The sequence below is a fragment of the Bos javanicus genome, chromosome 4 (genome assembly GCF_032452875.1).
Source record: "Bos javanicus breed banteng chromosome 4, ARS-OSU_banteng_1.0, whole genome shotgun sequence".
NCBI lineage: Eukaryota > Metazoa > Chordata > Mammalia > Artiodactyla > Bovidae > Bos > Bos javanicus.
This window is the reverse complement of record NC_083871.1, coordinates 106084794-106106093: the sequence shown is the minus strand read 5'-3', so window position 1 is coordinate 106106093 and position 21300 is coordinate 106084794. Positions and strand designations below refer to the sequence as shown.

At 42.1% G+C, this 21300-nt stretch overlaps 1 protein-coding gene across 1 annotated transcript in view; it reads right to left on the bottom strand.

Annotated features, from left to right (window-relative positions):
• Positions 1-1796: 1796 nt before the first annotated feature.
• Positions 1797-21300, bottom strand: part of MGAM2 (maltase-glucoamylase 2 (putative)) — a 77117-nt gene continuing 57613 nt past the window's right edge. Inside the window, exons 27-42 of the mRNA XM_061414956.1 lie at positions 20675-20829; positions 18939-19107; positions 18293-18389; positions 17716-17828; positions 17131-17256; positions 15447-15575; positions 13662-13769; positions 10231-10293; positions 9278-9412; positions 7422-7506; positions 6004-6142; positions 4556-4689; positions 4243-4277; positions 4022-4138; positions 2713-2861; positions 1797-2607 (exon numbers count right to left, since the gene is read on the bottom strand). Of these exons, the coding sequence (XP_061270940.1) occupies positions 2214-2607; positions 2713-2861; positions 4022-4138; positions 4243-4277; positions 4556-4689; positions 6004-6142; positions 7422-7506; positions 9278-9412; positions 10231-10293; positions 13662-13769; positions 15447-15575; positions 17131-17256; positions 17716-17828; positions 18293-18389; positions 18939-19107; positions 20675-20829 (2148 nt within the window). The 3' untranslated portion in view covers positions 1797-2213. The remainder of the gene's footprint in view (positions 2608-2712; positions 2862-4021; positions 4139-4242; positions 4278-4555; positions 4690-6003; positions 6143-7421; positions 7507-9277; positions 9413-10230; positions 10294-13661; positions 13770-15446; positions 15576-17130; positions 17257-17715; positions 17829-18292; positions 18390-18938; positions 19108-20674; positions 20830-21300) is intronic.

Sequence of the window (21300 nt, the reverse complement as noted above, 5' to 3'; positions counted from 1 at the left end):
CAATGCTTTGTCCATCATCCCAGAACAGCTGACCTTCAGCTCTCCCATTATCATCCAAAGCAACAATCAATCCCATATATTTCTGTCGGCTATTAAAAGAAAAGTAATTTTTCTATAGACTGCAGGTTGTAAGGATGAAGACAGCTTCTTTTGAAAATTTATAGTCATCCAGAAAAAAAGTAAATGCATTAAAAATACACCTAAAATTCTAAAAACAGATGAGATCAAATAAAATATATTTAAAAGCTAACAGAATAAAAAAATAAATAAATAAAAGCTAACAGAATAAAATGTTTATATTTTAATGAAACATTCAATACAACTTTAATCTCCAAAAATCAAATACATACATGTTACTTACATACATATCATAAGTAATATAAGAAGCTTCTCCCCCCACAGAAAAACAATCATTTAGTAGCTTCCAGATTGCTGTAGAAAACAATGCAGTGTACTTCTCCTGCATTCACAACTTTCCATGGCCTGATACTAACCAGCTTGATTTTTATTTACTTTATCTCCTTTATCAGTGCTCCAGTTAAACTCAGCATGAATGGTTTACTGTCCTCCAAATTAAGCTCATTTTTCACCTTTAGTTCTTTAATCCTCCCAGTATATCCCTTTCTCTTGTTTTCATACATTCAAATTCTATTATTCAAGACTCAGCCCAGAGCTGAAACCATGATTTTTATAGCACAAGAGTGAAAGCTAACTTCCCTCTTTGAGTGGTTACTACTCTTGTTATGTACGTCTCCCTTGACATAACATGTTCTATTTTGTGTAGTGTGTATGTGTGTGTGTGTGTGTATGTGTGTGTGTGTGTGTGTGTATAATTTCTCTTGAGTTCACCAAAGTAGACCTCAGGGTAAGTACTAAAACTCTGGGTAGACATCACAAATCAAAGAGCTCACTCCTATTCCCGAATTTTTAAATACTGTGGAGAAAGGTACATGATGCTACCCTCGGGAAAACATACCTTAAACCTTTGACACAGAAGCTCTGTAGTTTCTCTAACAGATAAAAGTTCTCCCCAAGACTGACTTCATGAACTCATTCTCCCCCAGATCCCTCTTGGAAGGTACTCTCAGAATCAGATTAATGACACTGTCCATATTTAGTTTATCCTCCGTTGAGGGGGGCCACTTCCTAAAAGGCTGCCTCATTATGGGAAAGTGAGGCCAACAAACACCACCTCTCCCTTACCTGGAGTAAGTGTTCATCGCAGGTTCTTGCCAAGGCAGGATGTAGCCTCCTCTGATATGAAGGTTGATATGGTCCAGGGGAGCCTCCAGGACTTTCCACTCACCTGTTGATTCATTGCCAGATCCCTAGAAGGGAGAAAATAGGCAAGGAATGATGACCAGAAAAATAGATGAAATCAGTGCCTGCTTTATCACAAATCCTTCCTTTCCAAGAAAATCAGCAAAATACTGCAAATCGAAGCAGGAAATCTCTGGTTTTCAGCTTTGCTAAAACCTCTAAAAATCTAGCCTTTTTCTCTATATTATCCAGAAAAGGTAGGTGGTTGGGGAGGAGTCAATGTAATGTAGGCATCAGATTTTCTACTATTTATGGTTTTATGGATACTTTTATTTAAGCAAACTTTGCATGGCTGAAAGACTGAAACTTACTGCCTTAGAAAATATGTGCTTGGAAGTCAGGAGAAAGTTCCAGGCCCCTCTCTCTGCCTGCAGGGACCAACCCAGGTCCAGAAATAACATTAGTTCTTACCGTGCTGTAGTCATACCAACGGGCTCTGGGAAAGTAAGCCTGGACCTGAAAAGTGTTCTGAAACACAAAATCAACATGTCGTTACGAATATGCCAGTAATTTACTTTTAATTTTTAAAATTATCTCTGTAGAAATAAGATTAAAAAGGGAACTTGATTAATGACTTTAAGAGTTGGAAAGGTTTTATTGAGAAAGATCCTAGGAAATTCTTCTTTAAACACAAAGAAACATAACATTTATGAAAAGGTAGATTTTGCAAGGATGCAACATGACAAGACACCAAAATGAGAATCCTTCGTGGGGGTAAAGTTTCCATTAATGGAGATCTTGAAAAACAATCAAGATCTCCCTTAGACGTTCTAGAAATGCATTTGCCTGAAAACAGTGAGCTGGATAAGACAACCTGTAGGGCTACCCTTGTGGCTCAGGGATAAGGAATCCAATCCACCTGACAATGCAGGAGACACCGGTTCAATGCCTGGTCAGGGAAGATCCCACTTGCTACTAAGCACAGAGGAACTCAGTCTGTGCGCCACAGCTACTGAGCCTGTGCTCTGGAGCCCAGCTACTAAGCCCACGTGTCCTAAAGCCCGTGCTCCACAAGAGAGGCCAGCACAATGAGAAACCCTCACAGCACAGCTGGAGAGTGGGCGCCGCTCACAACTAGAGAAAAGCCCACATAACAACAATGACCTAGCACAGCCAAAAAAACCCACAAAGATCATAAAACGCCCTTCCTGTCCTTTAGATGATATGATTGGAGGGTATCTGAGCCACAGTGGAAAACTCACATTTTCCAGCACAGGGCTAATTAAGACGGCAGGGCCCAGCATGAACTGATGGTCTATATCCCATGTTGTACGTTCCTCTGTAAACCTTAGGAAAAAATGTGAAAAGTACGCCTGTTTTGTTATGACGGTTGCAGAGGGTTATTCCCAAGACATCCCAGACTTGTCACTTGGGGAAGCCAGCTCTACTCACTCATGGAGAAGGGGTCGGACCACAGTGCTGCCCTCAGCGTGAGCCTTATGCATCAGAGTATAGAGGTAGGGCAGCAGAGTATATCTGGTCTGGAGGACTTTTCTTGAGAACATCTCAAAGGCTGAGTCCCAGGCCACAGGATCTTGTCTCTAAAAGGGTAAAGGAGCAGGTGGAAGGTTACCTCCTCCTTCCTAGCAGTATGAGAAAAGGACCAGCACACACATATGGGCTTTCCTGGTGGCTCAGTGGTGAAGAATCCCCCTGCCAATACAGGAGACATGAGTTCGATCGCTAATCAGGGAGTAAGCCCTGGAGAAGGAAATGGCAACTTACTCCAGTATTCTTGCCTGGGAAATCCCATGGACAGAGAAGCCTGGCAGGCTACAGTCTATGGGGTCATAAAGAGTCGGATTTAGTGACTAAGCATGCACTCACAGGCACATATCCCATATGTAGGTTACACATCCTTTTTCCTCTAACTTCTAGCTTCCTCTTTCCCTCCATCTGCCATCTTTATAAACTGGAGTTTCTTGCTTCCTTTTTTTTTTCATGAACCCTTCAGGATGGGGTCTAGCCTTGGCCCTGCACATGTGTAGAGAGAAATGGGTCTCCATGCAGCACTGACATAACTCAGTGAGATTTAAGTAAAATACAAACCCATCATTTCTAAAAGCAAAGGGAGCCTCTTTTTATTTCGGTTCCATAGGGAGCCATAAACATTTCTCCTCATAGGCATTAATAACCCAAGAGATGGGAACAAGTATATTCTTGAAAAATGGTTGGTACTCTGGGCTTTTGAACTCTGTGGATTTTCTAAGCAATGGAGTTGCTGGTGATTTTATAATTTTTCATCATACAAATAAGTACGATGTTCTTGAGCGTTAAGAAGAAGTGGTGGGGTTTCCCTGATGGTTCAGTGGTAAAGAATCTACATGCCAGTTTGGGAGACACAAGTTCAATCCCTGATCTGGGAAGATCCCATATGCTGCAGAGCATCTGTGCCGGTGCACCACAGCTATTGAGCCCGTGCTCTAGAGCCCGGGAGCCAAAACTTCACAGGCCAAGCTGCTGCACCCACTAACGCCCACAAGCCCTAGAGCCCGTGCTCCACAACAACAGAAGCCACCGCAACGAGAAGCCTGCACACGGCAACTAGAGACTAGGCCCTCCTCGCCGCAACTAGAGGAAAAGTCCACACGGCAATGAGGGCCCAGTACAGCCAAAAATAAACAAATACACAAATAAAATTATAAGAGGAAGTTGTGATGTGAGGACACGAAACACCCACACCGTAACCCGCTTCCCTCACCCTGGTCCCGAATGTGTTGTGGTTCCTGGAAAATGGATAAAACGCCCCCAGCTGCATCCAGCGAACACACATCTCATACTCAGCATCTCCAAAGAATCCACAGATGTCTGCTCCTGTCTGAGAAGATGCAAAATCAGAGCATATTTTAGGTGGGACTTTGTGGGTTTCAGACACACTGAAATCTGAACTAGGGGATTCATCATAGCCTCAGTAGGACTTACATAAGAGATTCCAAAGAGACTGAATTCCATCATGCCTGTAGGGAGAAGATACAGCTGCATTGGACACAGGAGAGCAGACCGTGGGAAGGGTAGGTTTGACCTGTCTCTTCTGTTCCACATTTGGAAGCTCTGAGCCGCTCGTGGTGAAAACGTCAAAAGACGGGTGTGCATTAAAACTCACACACACACAGAGCACTCAGCTCCCGTGGCTTTCACTGACCGCATGGACGATGATTAGACATGACCAACCCCGCTGAAGAGCACTCCAGTCCCCTCCCCACCTGGAGAGGCCCCAGGATGAGAGCCCACACACCAATGATTGACTTTTTCAGCTGGTCCCACGCGGCCCTGTTGTCACCCAGCCAGTGTCCTCCCCAGCGGCCAGAAGAGGGGAAAGTGGAGCGAGTGATGACGATCCCTCGCTGTCCCGTCACCTCCTGCACAGCTCTGCTCAGAGAGGGACAAGGGGGTGAGCTGAGGGTGAATTTGAGGCTGGACAGTTGAGGAACTTTAGCATAAACAGTAGCTGCAGCCTGGAGTGTAAGGCAGCAGAGCGCTGCTCCATTTTGAACCAGAAAGCATCTGCTATTTAAGTAATGCTGAGTCCCAATCAATTTCCCAGCAGAACAACTGCAGATAGAGCGTCAACTAAAATATGGATTTCTTTTTCTTTTAAAAAAATTTTTTAATTAAAAAATGTTATCTTATTTTGGAATATAGTTGATTAACAATATGTGGATTTCTTTTCTTTAAAAAAATTAATTAGCTGTCTATTTCTAGGTATGAGGAGGGCTGGGGTGTAAGGTATTCATAGAACAATTACTCTACCCCAGGTATTGTACCGGTCATGTTCACGTGTGCAGTCTCACAACCCTGGCCTCCTTTTACTGTCAGGAAACTGAGACTCGAAGAGAGATAATTTGTCAGTCATTTAAAGAGCAAAGAGGTAGATCTGGCACCCAAATAAAAGTATATACAACTACAGCTCCCTTTGGTAATATGCTGTCTACTAGGCTAATCCTCAAAACGCAAGAAAAACTTTGCATAGAGGGACAAATACACATAAAAGATGTTTAAATATTTATCAATGGAAGGTCAGTCTTCTGTAAAATGCTTTAGCCCAAAAATGAAAACAAGGTATGAGAGAAAAATCAGTGGAACAAAAGAGAAAATCTATTGATAGATGCTGGTGTATGATGTAATCCAAATATTTGCTAAAGAAAGCATCACATCAATAGGCAGAGATAAAGTATTCAGTAAGTGATGCCAGGAAAAGAAGCTAGCTATAGGGGAAACGAATCCATTTAGGTTACTGCCAATATTTCACACGAGTCCAAAAGTGGACAGGGATGTGTGGGCATGCATGGGCACACACACACACACACACACACCCCAGTGAGAGGTAATGAAGGCAAGAAATAAGGCAGGGGTATCCCCAGTGGCTCAATGGTAAAGAATCCTCCTGCAATGCAGAAGTCATAGAAGATGCAGGTTCTATGAAGATCCCGGGGAGGGGGACATGGCAACCACTCCAGTCTTCCTGCCTGGAGAATCCCCATGGACAGAGGAGCCTGGCAGGCTACAGTCCATAGGGTTGCAGAGTCAGACATGACTGAAGTGACTTAGCACATACACATAGAATAAGGGTGGATGCCCGAGATGCAAAGAACTTTGTCTCTGACTGTGTCAGAACTCTAGACATTTACAGCCATGGGAAGAAATGAAAATTGTCTTGCTGGCCAATGACAGAAGCACACTCACTCGTACGTGGGTCTGGTCTGGGCCCAGCCATAAAGGCTGTGCACATCGTAGTGGCGCACCGGTGAGCCATCGGGCAGCACCTGCTGGCTCTCCATGCACAGGGTCCTGCTGCTCAGGCCCCGGTCCCGGGACTCCAAGTCTGGGAGGAAATGCAGAGTTAATTCTTACAAAACCTGATTTGCACATTCACCAGAAATGCCCATCATCTTCACATTTCTCGACTTCAGCCAACAACCTTGTTACCAATAACAGCTCCAGTTTTAAGAATTTTTTGTTATCAGGGTCCTGTGGCTGCTTAATTAATGAAAGGTAAGGACAGGGTATGGAGCCAGGAAGGGCACTCTTCTGTTCGCTACGACTCCAATAGCTACAGGGGGCTGCCATAGCCCAGTTAGGACACAATAAACCCCTCTGTGGTTATGATCGTCTCTTCCACTAGATGGTAATGTTCTCAAGGGAACAGGTCCTATTTCATCACTGCACTAATACGGCTAAAGCTTTCTGATTTGTCATCACTTATCTGATATACAGATACTAAATTAAGGAAAGAAGGAGAAAAAGGCAGAAAGGAAGGAAGGAGAAAAGAAGGGAGGGAGGGAGAGAGGAAGGCAGGAAGGAGCTAGTGAGCCATAGGAAGCCTAGCAGTGACCCACAATTCAGGAAATGTGGAGTCCACGAATTACTAGGACAGTGCTCTTAATGAAGTGAGTCACTTCCTCCCCTAGGCAAGAGTTCAAGTAAGGTACGAGTTCAATTAAGGTACGAGTTCAAGGTAAGCAAAGAGTTCAACTTGTAAGGTGTTCAACTCCTAAGACACCTTTCAACCCAAGGTCCATTGATATTCTGTTTCTGGTTTTACCACGGGACAAACAAGGAATATCTTTCATGTAGGTTCTGTGAACACGGGCAGAAGGAGTGACGGAACTAGATTTCCATCAACTAATCAAAAGAGGGAAGTGTGTATGTCGGGGGTGTGTGTGTGTGTGTGTGTGTGTGTGGTATGTGTATATGTGTGTCTTTGCGGTGTATGTGTAGTATGTTGCAGTGTGTGTGATGTGCGTGGTGTGTGACATGTCTGTATGTGTGCATGTGTGGTGTGTGTGCAGTGTAATGTGTGGTATGTATGTATGGTGTATGTGGTGTGCAGGGGGTGATTTGGAGTTTCAGTTACCAGTTCATATTCATCACTATAATCAGATGCACATCATTGCTTGGTTTTTTTCATACCACATCATGCTATTATTGCTATGCTTGATTAGTTGTTTATTTGCACTTATTCAAAGTTATTCTATTTGGGATTTTATGTCAGATTTAAAAGTGTTTTCTTGCCAAAATTAGGCTTCACTTTGACAATAACAGGAAAATTTGCAAGGCTTTTGAGCAGAGAAGTAATTTGGTGAAGACATCATTTTACATACATGGCACATAGGGTGGATTATTAAGAATTTCATCACTGCAGCCCCTGACAGATCCATTCACAAAGTTTGATGGTTCATTCATGTTCTGCAATGAGATAGCAAAAAAAAAAAAAAATTCTGTGGGTCAGAGGCAGCATGGACCTTCCTATAGATGACACTGACCTTACGGAGACGAGGTCAAATTTACGACAGCTAGTTGCATCACTGACTCTGTGTAATCCCAACCCAAAAGGATTCTAAGAAATCATTTTTGTTTAAGAAGAGTGTTAAACCTCTTGTTTACTTGGCATTTTTAGACTTGTGAGGGTTGCCTTATAGTGACAAAATACTGAAATTAGGCTGGAATCATGACCTAAGTAAATCTCCTTTTGATTCATCTCCCCACACAAGCCCATCTTTTCTATGTGTGGATGACTCACTTTTTATCCATGGCTAATGGTTATCATAATCTCCTCATTATCAATAGTTTAGATTACTGATTCTGACAAGAGCATAGACCTAAAACCAGGAGAAAGCTCTAACTTTCTACAGTAGATACCGTCCTAAAAAGTTAACTCAGAAACAAATCTAGAAATCAAATAATACTTGCAGGGATCTATTACTTAAATGCAAGAAATAGCAGTTCCTGAGGTGAATATTCACAGCCTACATTACCAATGGAAAACTTAAAATATTGTATATTAGGTGATCTTAAGTGAAAGTGAAAATGAAGTCGTGTCCGACTCTTTGTGACCCCACGGACTGTAGCCCACCAGGCTCCTCCATCCATGGGATTTTCCAGGCAAGAGTACTGGAGTGGGTTGCCATTTCCTTCTCCAGGGGATCTTCCTGACCCAGGGATCGAACCCAGGTCTCCACATTGCAGGCAGACACTTTTACTGTCTGAGCCACCAGGGAAGCCCCTGGTGATCTTAAGTAGGACACACTAAAATGCAAAGGCAAGCTGTTTGGGAGGACTCTTGGCTACTGGAGTTATTCAGCTACACCTTTCTCGCAGTGGAACAAATACCACACAGCTGTTGGGATCTGTGTTCCTCAGGGCTCCCCCCATCTCTTCACAGTTTAGGTTAATCTGCGTCCTTTTGTGCACCTGCTCTGGGTCTGCCTATCCTGGTGGTGGCCAGGGAAGCCCCAGGGCCACCAGTGGGCTGAGAGGTTTGTCTCTGGGTCAATGGCAAACTTCTTTCAGCCTGGCTCAGACTGGAGAAGCTCTGCTCCAGGTCACCTCCAGCTCCAGAGGTGATCTGGAATATGCACAGTGGAGGAGGAAACTGGGGCACTGATATGCTTCCCACTCCTAGAAAAATACCAATAGAGGAGCCTTTGAATGTGTGTCCCAGAGACATCTCAGGAAGCCCTGCTCTTAAGCCCAACCAACAAGCGTAGCAAGCATCGGAATGGACCTTTGAAGCCAGAGTTTTCCCAGCCCTGTGATGAATATCTGTTGCCTCTGATCCATGCCTTGCCCACCCCTGGCCCTGCCCTGTATCACATGATGGGCTCCTGGGCTCCTTTAGCACTGGCCTCTGTGTAGGTCTGGCCAATGGAAAGCACTGGCAAGAGGTTAGAGGGTGGGAGCTAAGAGAAGTCAGGTATGCGTCCCTCTTTCTTTTTCAGGCAGCAACTTGAGCGGTGGCTCATTGCCTTCAGGGACTCCAACTTCCACCAGGCAGGATGTCCCTGGGCAGACGTACAATTCTCTCTGCTCTTCCTGGTGGTCCCAGCACCTCAGCTCTATAGCAGCATCCCTCTCCTCCACTCCTCCAGCCCTAGCTTGCTGCTTTAGTAGGTTCTGAGTTATCTCCCTGTGTTTTGACTGCTAATATTTTCAAAGAAAGGCATGAAAGATGACTTACAATCCACAATCCATCAAACTTCAAGCTCTTCTCTGGCTCTCGAGGGTTTCTGTAGAGCTCTTCTATTTCCCTCTTCCACCAGGCAGCAGTGCTGTTCCGCAAGAAGTCAGGAAAAGCAACGTGGGCTTTGTACAACTGTAAGGATGACACATGCTCTTATGGGGGGTCTCAGCCTGTCTGGGAAGGGGGGTCCACGAGGACCGGGAAGGGGAGACAAGCAGGTATTTGTGCAAGGCTTTGCTCACTCGGTGTTCCCCCTAACCTCATATCAGTGGCTGCAGCTGCACCGAGTTTACTGTGGACACACACACACCAGGGAAGGTGACTCCATTCTCTCTTTTCCTAGTAGGTTAAATAGTCTTTAAGTCCCATTTTAAACATGGGATTCGCTTTACGATTAGGCATGTCATCATACAAACAGGAAAATTAACCGTCAGTGTCTAAAGAGTCAAACTTCAGAGCACAGTGCTTTTTCCCCATTGGTCAAATCAAGGAGATCAGCCATGCAGGGAAGTGTGAGCTGCAGTGTGGATGGGATGCTGGAGGCCCAAGACTGATGCGGCATCAAGTGCTGAGTCAAGGCCATTGCTCCTTTCAACCGGCCAGCACTTTCTTCTATATGTAGACGATTCGTTAAAACCCAATCTGTTCATAACCTTGCCAGTGGAAAGATTCCAGACTTTCCTTCATTATTTTTCAAGCAACACTAAGATCAAACAAAATACAACCCGTTGAAGGTGCACATGTAAAGGTATTTTCATACATGATTCCCTTCTATACAATTCCAGTTTAGCTACCTGTTGGGTTTTCCATTTGGGGAAAACTTTGCTTCCAGAAAATTACCTGTTGACAAGTATACTCAACTCAGAGCTACTTAACCAAACAACAAGGTAAAACTCATAAGTTTCCAGATGTTTAGAACCATGTAGACAAAAATCCATGTGTTACTGTACCTTAACCTGAGTTTCGTGATCAAGGGACCCATCCACATTCACGTTGGGCAGATCTGGCCAAACCTAGAAAAAAAAAAAGAAAAAGAAAAATTAAAACCTTTAAAAGGCATTGCACACAGACCATGAGATGTTTCATACGTTAGACTCTAATGACACGCTCCTGCTGGTGCTGCTAAGTCACGTCAGTCGTGTCCAACTCTGTGCGACTCCATAGACAGCAGCCCACCAGGCTCCTCCGTCCCTGGGATTCTCCAGGCAAGAACACTAGAGTGAGTTGCCATTTCCTTCTCCAATGCATGAAAGTTAAAAGTGAAAGTGAAGTCGCTCAGTTGTGTCCGACTCTTAGCAACCCCATGAACTGTAGCCAACCAGGCTCATGTATGGAGGAGTGGAGTGGGGTGCCATTGCTTTCTCCCTAATGACATGCATCTCCATATAATTCCGGGGGATATTTGCCATTAATTAAATTGCAAAGTCTGAATATATGAAATTTTGTTAGGTGAATATAGGTTGGGATCTCTTGATTCATTCCATCAGTTTTCAAAATTTTACTTTTGAATGTTATTAACTAAATCCCTTCTAAGCACATCCTCTGTACAATCACTTTGCAAATGATGATTTTTTTTGCTGATCTGCCTATCACGGGCTTACAACAAATTTCCCCTTATAAAAAATACATATTAAGTGTATGTACTCTAAAGGAATAAGATTGATTTCTGTTCACAACCCATACGCTTAGCCTCAATGCTTTTAAGCAGTATCACAACTTACTAGGGATCCCAAGTATACACAGCATTAAAAAATTCATAGTATCAACCAATTTCATCCATAATTAGAAGGACATTAACTATATACAGTTTGGACTTCCTTAATGGCTCAAACGATAAAGCGTCAGCCTACAGTGCGGGAGACCCAGGTTCAATCCCTGGGTCGGGAAGATCTCCTGGGGAAGGAAATGGCAACTCACTCCAGTATTCTTGCCTGAAATATCCCATGGACAGAGGAACCTGATAGGCTCTAGTCCATGGTGTCACGAAGAGTCAAACACAACTGAGTGACTTCACTTTCACTTTTCAACTATATACATTGATTCATTCATTCCACAAATACTGAACATTTACTATATGCCAGGCTCACTTCTATAATCTGTATGTGCTGAGCCTTAAGTAAGAAACAGTCCTTGTTTTCTCCAAGTTCACAGATGGAACATAAGCACTAGGTTGTATGTTACACTCCCTGAGAGTTGCAATATAGAAAAGGGAGAACAAAGCTGGTCTTTGAATGCTTCCTAAGAGTGAATATTTAAGTTGGCCTTGAAGTGCAGGTATTATTTGGGTAAGTTAGGAAGGAAACATTCAAAGGCACTTGAACAGGGCATTAACCCAGAGCAGGAGTGTTGCAGCAAAACAGAAACAAGTGAACAGCTTTTGGCACATACCAGCCAAACAGGCCTACAATCGTTTTGGTTATTCTTTAGCTGTTACTACTAACAGACTCTCGAGAAACCTGTACGCAGATCAGGAAGCAATAGTTAGAATTGAACATGGAACAACAGACTGGCTCCAAATAGGGAAAGGAGTATGTCAAGGCTGTATATTGTCACCCTGTTTATTTAACTTAAATGCAGAGTACATCATGAGAAACGCTGGACTGGATGAAGCACAAGCTGAAATCAAGATTGCTGGGAGAAATATCAGTAACCTCAGATGCAGATGACACCACACTTATGGCAGAAAGTGTAGAAGAACTAAAGAGCCTCATGATGAAAGTGAAAGAGGAGAATGAAAAAGTTGGCTTAAAACTCAACATTCAGAAAACTAAGATCATGGCATCTGGTCCCATCACTTCATGACAAACAGATGGGGAAACAATGGAAACTGATAGACTTTACTTTAGGGGGCTCCAAAATCACTGCAGATGGTGACTGCAGCCATGAAATTAAAAGACACTTACTCCTTGGAAGAAAAGTTATGACCAACCTAGACAGCATATTAAAAAGCAGAGACCTTACTTTGCCAACAAAGGTCTGTCTAGTCAAAGCTATGGTTTTTCCAGCAGTCATGTATGGATGTGAGAGTTGGACTATAAAGAAAGCTGAGCACTGAAAAATTGATGCTTTTGAACTGTGGTGTTGGAGAAGACTCTTGAGAGTCCCTTGGACTGCAAGGAGATTCAACTAGTCCATCCTAAAGGAAATCAGTCCTGAATAGTCATTGGCAGGACTGATGCTGAAGCTGAAATGCCAATACTTTGGCCACCTGATGTGAAGAACTGACTCATTGGAAAAGACCCTGATGCTGGGAAAGATTGAAAGCAGGAGGACAAGGGGACGACAGAGGATGAGATGGTTGGATGGCATCACCAACTCAATGGACATGCATTTGAGTAAACCCTGGGAGTTGGTGATGGACAGAGAGGCCTGGTGTGCTGCAGCCCATGGGGTTGCAGAGTCAGATACAACTGAGAGACTGAACTGAACTGAACTAACAGACACTTGTAGCTGGACTTGTCCTTCACAAAGCTAATTACTCTCTGACTCCATATAGATTATACACTTGGCATTCTTCTCCTCCGAAACTCCCTGTAGCATTCTCCATTTCAGAAAGAAGGTCCTGGGCTGATAATTTCAGGGACATCAGACTTGGAGGCTGAGTTGCCTGATGCCAGCTGTGGCCATTTTGAAACGTTGCAGCAGAAAAAAAAAATTTAAGACATTCAAGAAGATATAAAACCTCTCCCTATTCCTAAGAGAGCAGGGCACAATTATTGAGTCACTGGTCCGCTGTTTTTCCCTTTTGCCTGGTAAAAATAATAAAGCTAATCTTTTCTATTTCCTCCAAATGTTGTCTCTGTATTTCTATTCAGCATCGGTAGACAAGGAGCCAAGATTTTGACAACAAGATGAAGCAGCATGGGATATTTACAGATCAACCCTGGCTAAGAGCTACTGTCATCCAGAGTCAGGAAGTCCACTTAAAATCTTGTTGCTAAGAATCGAACAATGAGTTTGAGGATTGAGGCCACAAAAGGGAATGAAAGGAGATAAGAGAAGGAGATTAATTCATAGCATTCAGTGATTTATTTAGATACAGATTAAGCATCCTGGGTCAAAGATGAGAGTGGGTGACTGAGAGACAGATTTCAAAGTCCTTTTCAAAGGGATTCTTTATCTTTGTTAAACGACCAGTTGGCATATATAAGGGGTGGGTCATTGGAATACTTCCAGACAATAAAACAAGGCTCACTGATATTTTAGAGGATTAGACCTGAAACCTCAGACTTATTAATGTTTATTGAGCTAATCAGTATCAGACAGATTTCTACTCATTCATAATTTATAAATTACCCAATATATTTTTCCAAGAGTTATTGCATCTCTCTTAATCAATTGTGATACTGATTAATTACAGGCACCTTATCCAAAATCTTACCTTTCCCCAGACAATATCACTGTTGTCTGGCCATTTGATGAACACATCACTTTCCTTCCCTCTGGTGAATGTGAGATACTGGGTCTCATTGCCAGAAATGGCTGGGTCCTGCAGCGAAAGGGTTCAAAATAGCAGACATGAGAAAAACATCACCAAGAAATCTCCTCTCTAAATTTTTAGCAATTCACAGTACAGAAAGAAATGGTGAGAAAGAAATACAACACACCACACACACACACAGACACACACACACACAGACACACACAAACACACACACATCCCATGGATAATTGAGAGCAAAAAACTATATTGATGTTTCTCTATAACATTATTCTGTTATTTTTTTGGCTGGCATGTGGGATCTTAGTTCCCCAACCAGGGATCAAACCCATGCCCCCTGCATTGAAGTGTGGAGTCTTAACCACTGGACCACCAGGGAAGTCCCTCTCTATAACATTCTTGGGGAAAAAAGTATGCTAAAGTTTGAAAACCATTCCTGGAGATAAACCAGGCTAATAAAACATTACTCTCAAGTGGAGAAGCCTAACTGATTGTGTTTCCACAATGTAATGGCAATAGTCCTTAAGAACATGAAATTCCTTTCTTCTATTCTGTGACCCAGCTTGTCTATCTCAAGTTCCCTTCCCAGTTCAATCTATCTCATACCTGCCTCAACTGCTCTCTAAATAGCATCATATTTCACAACTGTCATAGAAATTGTCACTACCTATCGGAAACTATCTTTTTTTTAATGTTTATTTATTGGGGGTCTCCCTCCAAAAGAATAAAATCTCTGTAAGAAAAAGGACATCTTATTCGCTTAGATTATAAATACATTTTTTAGTAGAGTGATTTTCAAAGACCCAATGTTTAGTCAATACTTGAATGAATGAATGAACAAAAGTCAGAAAATAAAGCTGTAATTTCTGGAAGCTAGAAGGAAGGATCATTTGTAGGTAACTAGTTCTGTGTTTGACAAGATACAGCTTGCAATGTAAAATGTGTGCTCACTTGCTCAGTCAAGCCCAACTCTTTGTGACCCCAGGGACTGTAGCCTTCCAGGCTCCTTCTGCCCATGGGATTTCCCAGGCAAGAATACTGGAGTGAGTTGCCATTTCCTCTTCCAGGGGATCTTCCCAATCCAGGGATCAAGTCATTGCCTCTTGTCTCCTGCATTAGCAGGCAGATTCTTTATCACTGTACCACCTGGTAAGCCCCCAATATGAAATAATAAACTGATATTCTGGATCTTAAATCAGTTGTTTGTGAATTTAATTAAGAAGAAATAAGTCCCTTAAATCTCACCATTGTTGAGTATTGGTAATGGTAACTTAAAAGGTTTTTGAGCACCTAAGGGAAAAATGAGATTAAGATACAGCTATTTTCTCTGAGGCATAGCCTGAAACAGTGAGACACACTCTCTTTCTTCTTTACTGTTTTTTTTTTTTTTTTTTTGGAGGCTATATCTAGTGTTACACACTCTATTGTATTTTTGGCTATTAACTAGTATTTCAGTTTTCTAACTCTACCAAAAGAATGTAATAATAAATTACCTCCCAATAACACAGTTATGAAAAATAAATATTGCAATCCATCACCTTTAAAAGCCATTGTCATTCATTCTTCCTTTGCTTATTTGCTTTTTAATACTTTAAAAAATTATAGATTCATAAGTTACAAAAAATGTTTAGGGAAGTCTTCTGTATTTTTCATCCAGATTCCCTCAACGGTACTAGTTTTGAACTATAGAAGCAGAAAACAGATCTAATCTTTCTAAACACCTACCAGAACAAGAACAAATCTTGTGCCATTTTTCTTCATTTGCTCAATCAGGAGGCCAAGATTTTGAAAGCTGGGGCTGAGAGTGAAGTCCAGCTTCCGGTCCATGTAGTCGATGTCGACATGCTGGACATCCTGTAGAAGGAAGCAAGCAGGATACTTGGGCCCGTGCAGCAGGAGCTCCTCAGGGGACACAAACTGCTTGGCCAGGCTCTGGCCCTGCTGCCTGCAGACTCCAGACCAGGCCTCCATGAAATCTTTCTCTATTACTCTCCTAGACTGACTTTTCAATTCTGCTGATTGAAATTGCTTTCTGATCCCTACATCCAGCTCACCGGTCCCCATTCTTTCTCATTCTGCTCCTCCAACTGTATTTCCTCCCTCTCCTTCCCTCAATTTATGTCTTTTCCAGTCTTCAGATCTCAAACTCAGTGAGACTATTAAACAAAATGCTGGTTGAATGTTCAAGGGTAGAAAGCCATACTTGCCTGAGAAACATATCTGTGTCTTTCCCCCTCCCCTCCAGTAAACCTGACTGAATTTATTCACATTTAGAACTACATTATTTTCTAGTTTTCTAGAATGTATTTATTTCTGCCACTTTCATTTGACTGGATGAGCCTTGGAGTGAGAACCTTGTCTTCTCTCTTCTCTATAAAGCGCCAACTCAGGTTTCGGCACATGAAATTGACTTAATCCTTGATTGTTGGATAACGACGTCAAGTGGTTAATATTCAGTTCCTGGTGGGGAGATGAAAGTGATAACCACCTGTATTGCCTTAAGACTTTAAGTAAAACTTCTTCAAGGGAGGAGAGATTTTTTTCATAGGCCAAAACTCAGAAAGAATGAATCAATACATTATTAACATTAATTGTCTCTGTGAGGTAAATCCATGGATTTTTAAAAATCTTTTAATTTTCCCATATTTTCTAATTTATGTTTAATAAGTATCTAAAATAGCAGTCTATAAAAAGAAAAATTAAGCCTGGATGAATGTTTCAAATTATCTTTGATGAGAATATCGTAATGCTTTATTTTATTCTCAGCTGCCAATCATTAATTGTCCTCCAAAACCTTAGGAGGTGAATTGAGAGCAAAACAACTGCGTGATGAGAAACTGATCATTACAAGAGGATAAAGAGCACGCTATTTATGGAATTCTGCCTGTTGACAGCAAATGACTGCACTTCCAGAGTTTTATCTAGGGGGTAGATTGTAGTTGTAGGATATGCTTATGTGTATGTGTGTGTTTAAGAAAAAGTGAACGCTTAGTATTAACTGGTTTCATTCACATTGTCCTTTTATATCCACTCTCTCCAAGAATAGCCACAGTACAATTTCCTAAAATGGCTATAATCTTGAGATGATTTTCAGGTCCCAAAAGTCATGTCTCAAAGCCCAGCCATGGCTACTGCAGGATATTCCTGGCAAGAGGCAGGAACAGTATCCCCCAAGCATCCCTCAAACTGCTGAAGGATTTATGCAACTCTGAGTTTGCAACCCTTGATTTTAAAGGGTTGCCTGAAATGAATTTAAAAGGTAATGTTTTCTAGCTCCACAGCTACATTTTTTCTTCATGCTGAAGTAGTCATCACTACTTGAATGAATTTCTATGAAGATTTTCCAATCTATACTTAGCCACAAATTCCCACCACTAATTAAACCACAGACTGAATGAGGGTATCATACGTAGGGAATCTGAGCAGCCATCATTGCAACATACAAACTGGAGATTTCATAATCATCCTGGTATCCATAGCGACTCAGTTGGAATCCCAAGGCCCAGTAGGGAATCATTGCTGGCCGACCAATCAACTAAAATAAAAAAGAAAAATAGACTCAAGTACATTTCTTTGGGAAGAAAAGATGATTGGCTTCTACTTGAAGCAACTTGAGCTCTTCTATGAAGCTATCTCATCTAAGAGGCCTCACTCAAGAAAAATAAGAAAGTCAAATAAATATGGATTAACCATAGAGATGCAGAATGATAGAAAGTCTCTCTGTAAACAGTATCCACTCTAGGAAACCTGAGAACTCAGTGATTATCACTGATTTGAAATTCTCAGAAAGGCAAATAGTTAAGAGAAGTATGGCATATCAATATGTCTGTAGAGCCCCTAAACACTAAATCCTGACTTTCAGAAAAGACAGCAATAATGTACTAGGGACATCTAAGAGTCTTAAGTGGGGGGAAATGGCCTTTCTCAGTGCTAAGAACATGGCAGTACCCAGCAAACATTGGATGATATATTGATGGGTAGAATAACTTCCAACCTCAGTGTATTGCTGAGTTACAAGCTCAGGGGTTGGCCCCAAAACCATATAAAAGTCCAAAATGCCTCCTGTGGTGCGGTATGTCAGGGCAGGAGTAGGCTGGAATGTCACATCTGTTAAAAAGAAAGAAAAAAGAAGGTGAGGAGTATCCCTGGAACTATAAATCACCCAGTCAGGGACTCTGCCCTACATTTTGCTATTTTCACTTTCTTATGTTCTTATTTTAATGCCCACCTCCTCTAATAAGCTGTTTCCCATGCAGTGGAATCAGAGAGGGATACTCAGGTACCTCAAACATAATCTCAGTCTCAACATCTTACATCACTTTGTGAAAAAGAGCTAAAGTGTACAGTAAAACAAGGTCATACAAGATAGGCCCTGTGTTTAGTAAAAATTGTACCCCTTAAACCTGGCCTAGTGCTCTTAGTAAAACTTGAATAAATGAATGAATGGTAGATGAGTTTATCTGTCTCATTTCCCTTGCCCTTGACTTTCCTTATTTCTGTTGATATTCCAGATCACCACAAGTGGTCACAGATGTTTCTGGTGGTACACAGGGATTGTGTATCTGTCTTACCCATGGCATTGCTGTTCAGCAGGAGCACTCCATGGGCACTGCCATCCTCCTCCAGTGCCATATAGTAGGGGTGGACACCATAGGAGTTCTTCTTATACTAGGAGAGTTGTGGGAAGAGCAGGTGGATAATCAAGAAGAGAAAATCCAAGAAATCATTTTCACATCATAACCCAAACAGCAAACTCCTGTGCAGTATTGAAGATTCAGTACAATGTCATGTCTCTTGTGAAGACTTCCTTGACCCTTCCTTCCATCCCAAGTGAAAACCCAAGTGCCCTCTCCTCCTATGCCTTCCTTGTTTATTACTATACAAATCTATTGTAGCACTGGTTACACTGCATTACCATTGTTTCTGCCTCTCTCTCTTTCTCTCTTTTACTAGTTTATAAGCATCTGGAGAAAAAGACAGTATCTTAATAAGACACTGTCTCATTCTATGTGTGCCTGACATGTAGAACATATTAAATAAAAGTTTATGAAATACAAAAAATTCATAGTCCACAGGAAATATACATAAATAGGTAGTTTAGACAGAGAAAGGAAAGAAAACCTTAAATATGGTGTATTTCATTTGAGAGCAGAATATACAGGGATTAAACTAAATTTGTATACAGTAAAAATATTGATGATCTTAGTCTGTGCTTACCGCTGGTGGCTCATCTCGGGCAAACATTCCCCATGTGTGCCAGCTTATGTTTCTTCTGAAAGTTGTGTGCTCAGTTTCCCCAAAGCCATAGAGGTACTGAGAGGGGAGGCGTGTGGAGATGGAAAGGAACATGTCCCTGAAGGTGAAGCCAGGGAGCTGAGAGTCCCAACTGCAACATGAGAGCAGACCTTGGTTCAGAGTTGGACACAGGCCAGCACAAACACGAGCTCCATGGGGATCAATTCTGAAGCCTCCTGAGTGGCTGAATATCTGGATCCATGTTCAAATACTGTGAGACGACTCAGGTCATAACAAGGGTCATAATTTGCTTCCAAGCTTCTGTGCTGGCATGTTTATTTGTTATCTGTCTTTTGCAAGGCTGAGAATTCCTTTGCTTGGTCCTGGGTTCCTGGACAACAAGGACCACATCCCCCTCCTCTCTGTATTTCTACTTCTCCTTGCCCAACATATCAGCTTGAATAAATGCATGAATGAATGGATAAGATAGAAGCACATATTTCTGCAGAAAATGTGATAATCTTAGAATGGTTTTCTGGATTGGCCAAACAACTTCTTACTGTTAGGTAGTTAGAATAGGAAACAGGAGTCCAAAATGGTGGTGGCTAAAAGACAAGGAAGGGAAAAGCCAGCAAAAATAGAACAAAGGAAGGTCAAAGGAAGGTCCGAGGACCAGAGTGAGGACTTCAGGGAGAACAAACAGCACTTCTGGCTAGCCCAATTTGCATAGGGCAGGCCCAGGGGGAGGAAAAAACATATGAAAAGAGGAGCCAAAGGGCTCTCTCTCTCTCTCTCTTCCTCCTGCGTGCTGGGGCGTTCTTCTCTTCACGTCTTTGGGTCAACATGCCTTTACGCCTCGAAGATGGATTTTCCTGCTATTATTTAATTAAAATAGAGCTGTAACACGGAGCTGTAACGCTGATTTGTCTAAGAGCTATAACACATTCCTTTTGAGACCTGAGAGCTGTAACCCGGTCTGTCCAAGACCCGAGAGCTGTGACATGCTGAGGGCTTTAACGTCTGTCACTCCAAATCTTTGTTGTGGACGAGACAGAAACTGAGGAGCATACACTTGCCTGACATTACCAAATAAGGGAACAGACATAAAGTCAGACATACAGAGAGAGCTGAAAGAACACATGCACACCCAGGTCACAGTTTCTACATGGATGGGGAACCTCAGCCCCAGGCAAAATCTAGACCTTCACTCCATTCCACTCAGCAGCAGGGCAAGGGATGAGAGACGACAACTCCTTTCATGCTTAACACTGTGAAGAGGCTTTGAGTCTCGAGTGTCAATAGAAGCAAAGACTGTAAGAAGCCATTTTGCCCTCCACAGTAACCTTTGTCCTTCTCTCCTGACTCTTCTGTTATTTCTTAATGAGGGTATATAGAACTGATTTCTATCACAGGTTATGCCATACTTATTAAATAGAGTTTCCCGTCCTACTTAACAGGAACAAAAAATAGAACATGTATTTTCCTTTCTCTAAAAGCAAGCACCACTTAATTAGCTTTTGCAAACCTTTGGTTGATTCATTTTTCTTGTTAAGGTCTAGTGGAAAATAAAATCCTTATTGAAGTAGGGGCAATAGATACATTCTTCATTGAACATATTGACATAGAGTCTCTAAAATTAATATTTCACTTGCATTCATGAGAGCCACTACAATTAGATCTAGAACCACTCTAATTAGAACCAAATAAAGAGTGCTTACATCACAGTGCTGGAGCTCTTTCTTCGAATCTGGATCCCAAAAGGATTGTTCTGAATCTTGACATCATACAGACAGTTTTCAGGGGAGCCCACTGGAGATGAAGGGGTGTTCAGAGGCACTGGGACCTCGTACCTTTTATTAGTGGGATCATAGATCTGCCAAGAAGAGAGAAGGAAGCTTCTTCATGGAATCTCGGGCCTACAATTCCTTGTGCCAGCTTATATCAAATACAATTCAGTTTCCATATTTTCTGGCTGGTCTGAATCATATCAGGAGGCATCAAATATCCTGAAACAAACAGCTGTGAGGCCTACACACCTACTGTGCCCAAGAGGGAGCCTGAGCTCCAAAAATGCCTCAATATGACCTATTCAAAGCCAGCAAGGGCACTTCTAAAAAATTTGTGATATAAGGATATAGAATCTCATGGACAGAATGTGTGTGTGTGTGTGTGTGTGTGTATTTATGAGGGTGTGGTATGGGAACATGCATGTGTATACAGTACCTTATGTGTGAGCACATGAGTATATGTTAGAAATTAGAGAATTGAATTTACTTATGGACACTGAGGACTTCTTACTGGTAGAACTTCCAGATGTTGTACAGTTTTTCCATCCCTAAGATGG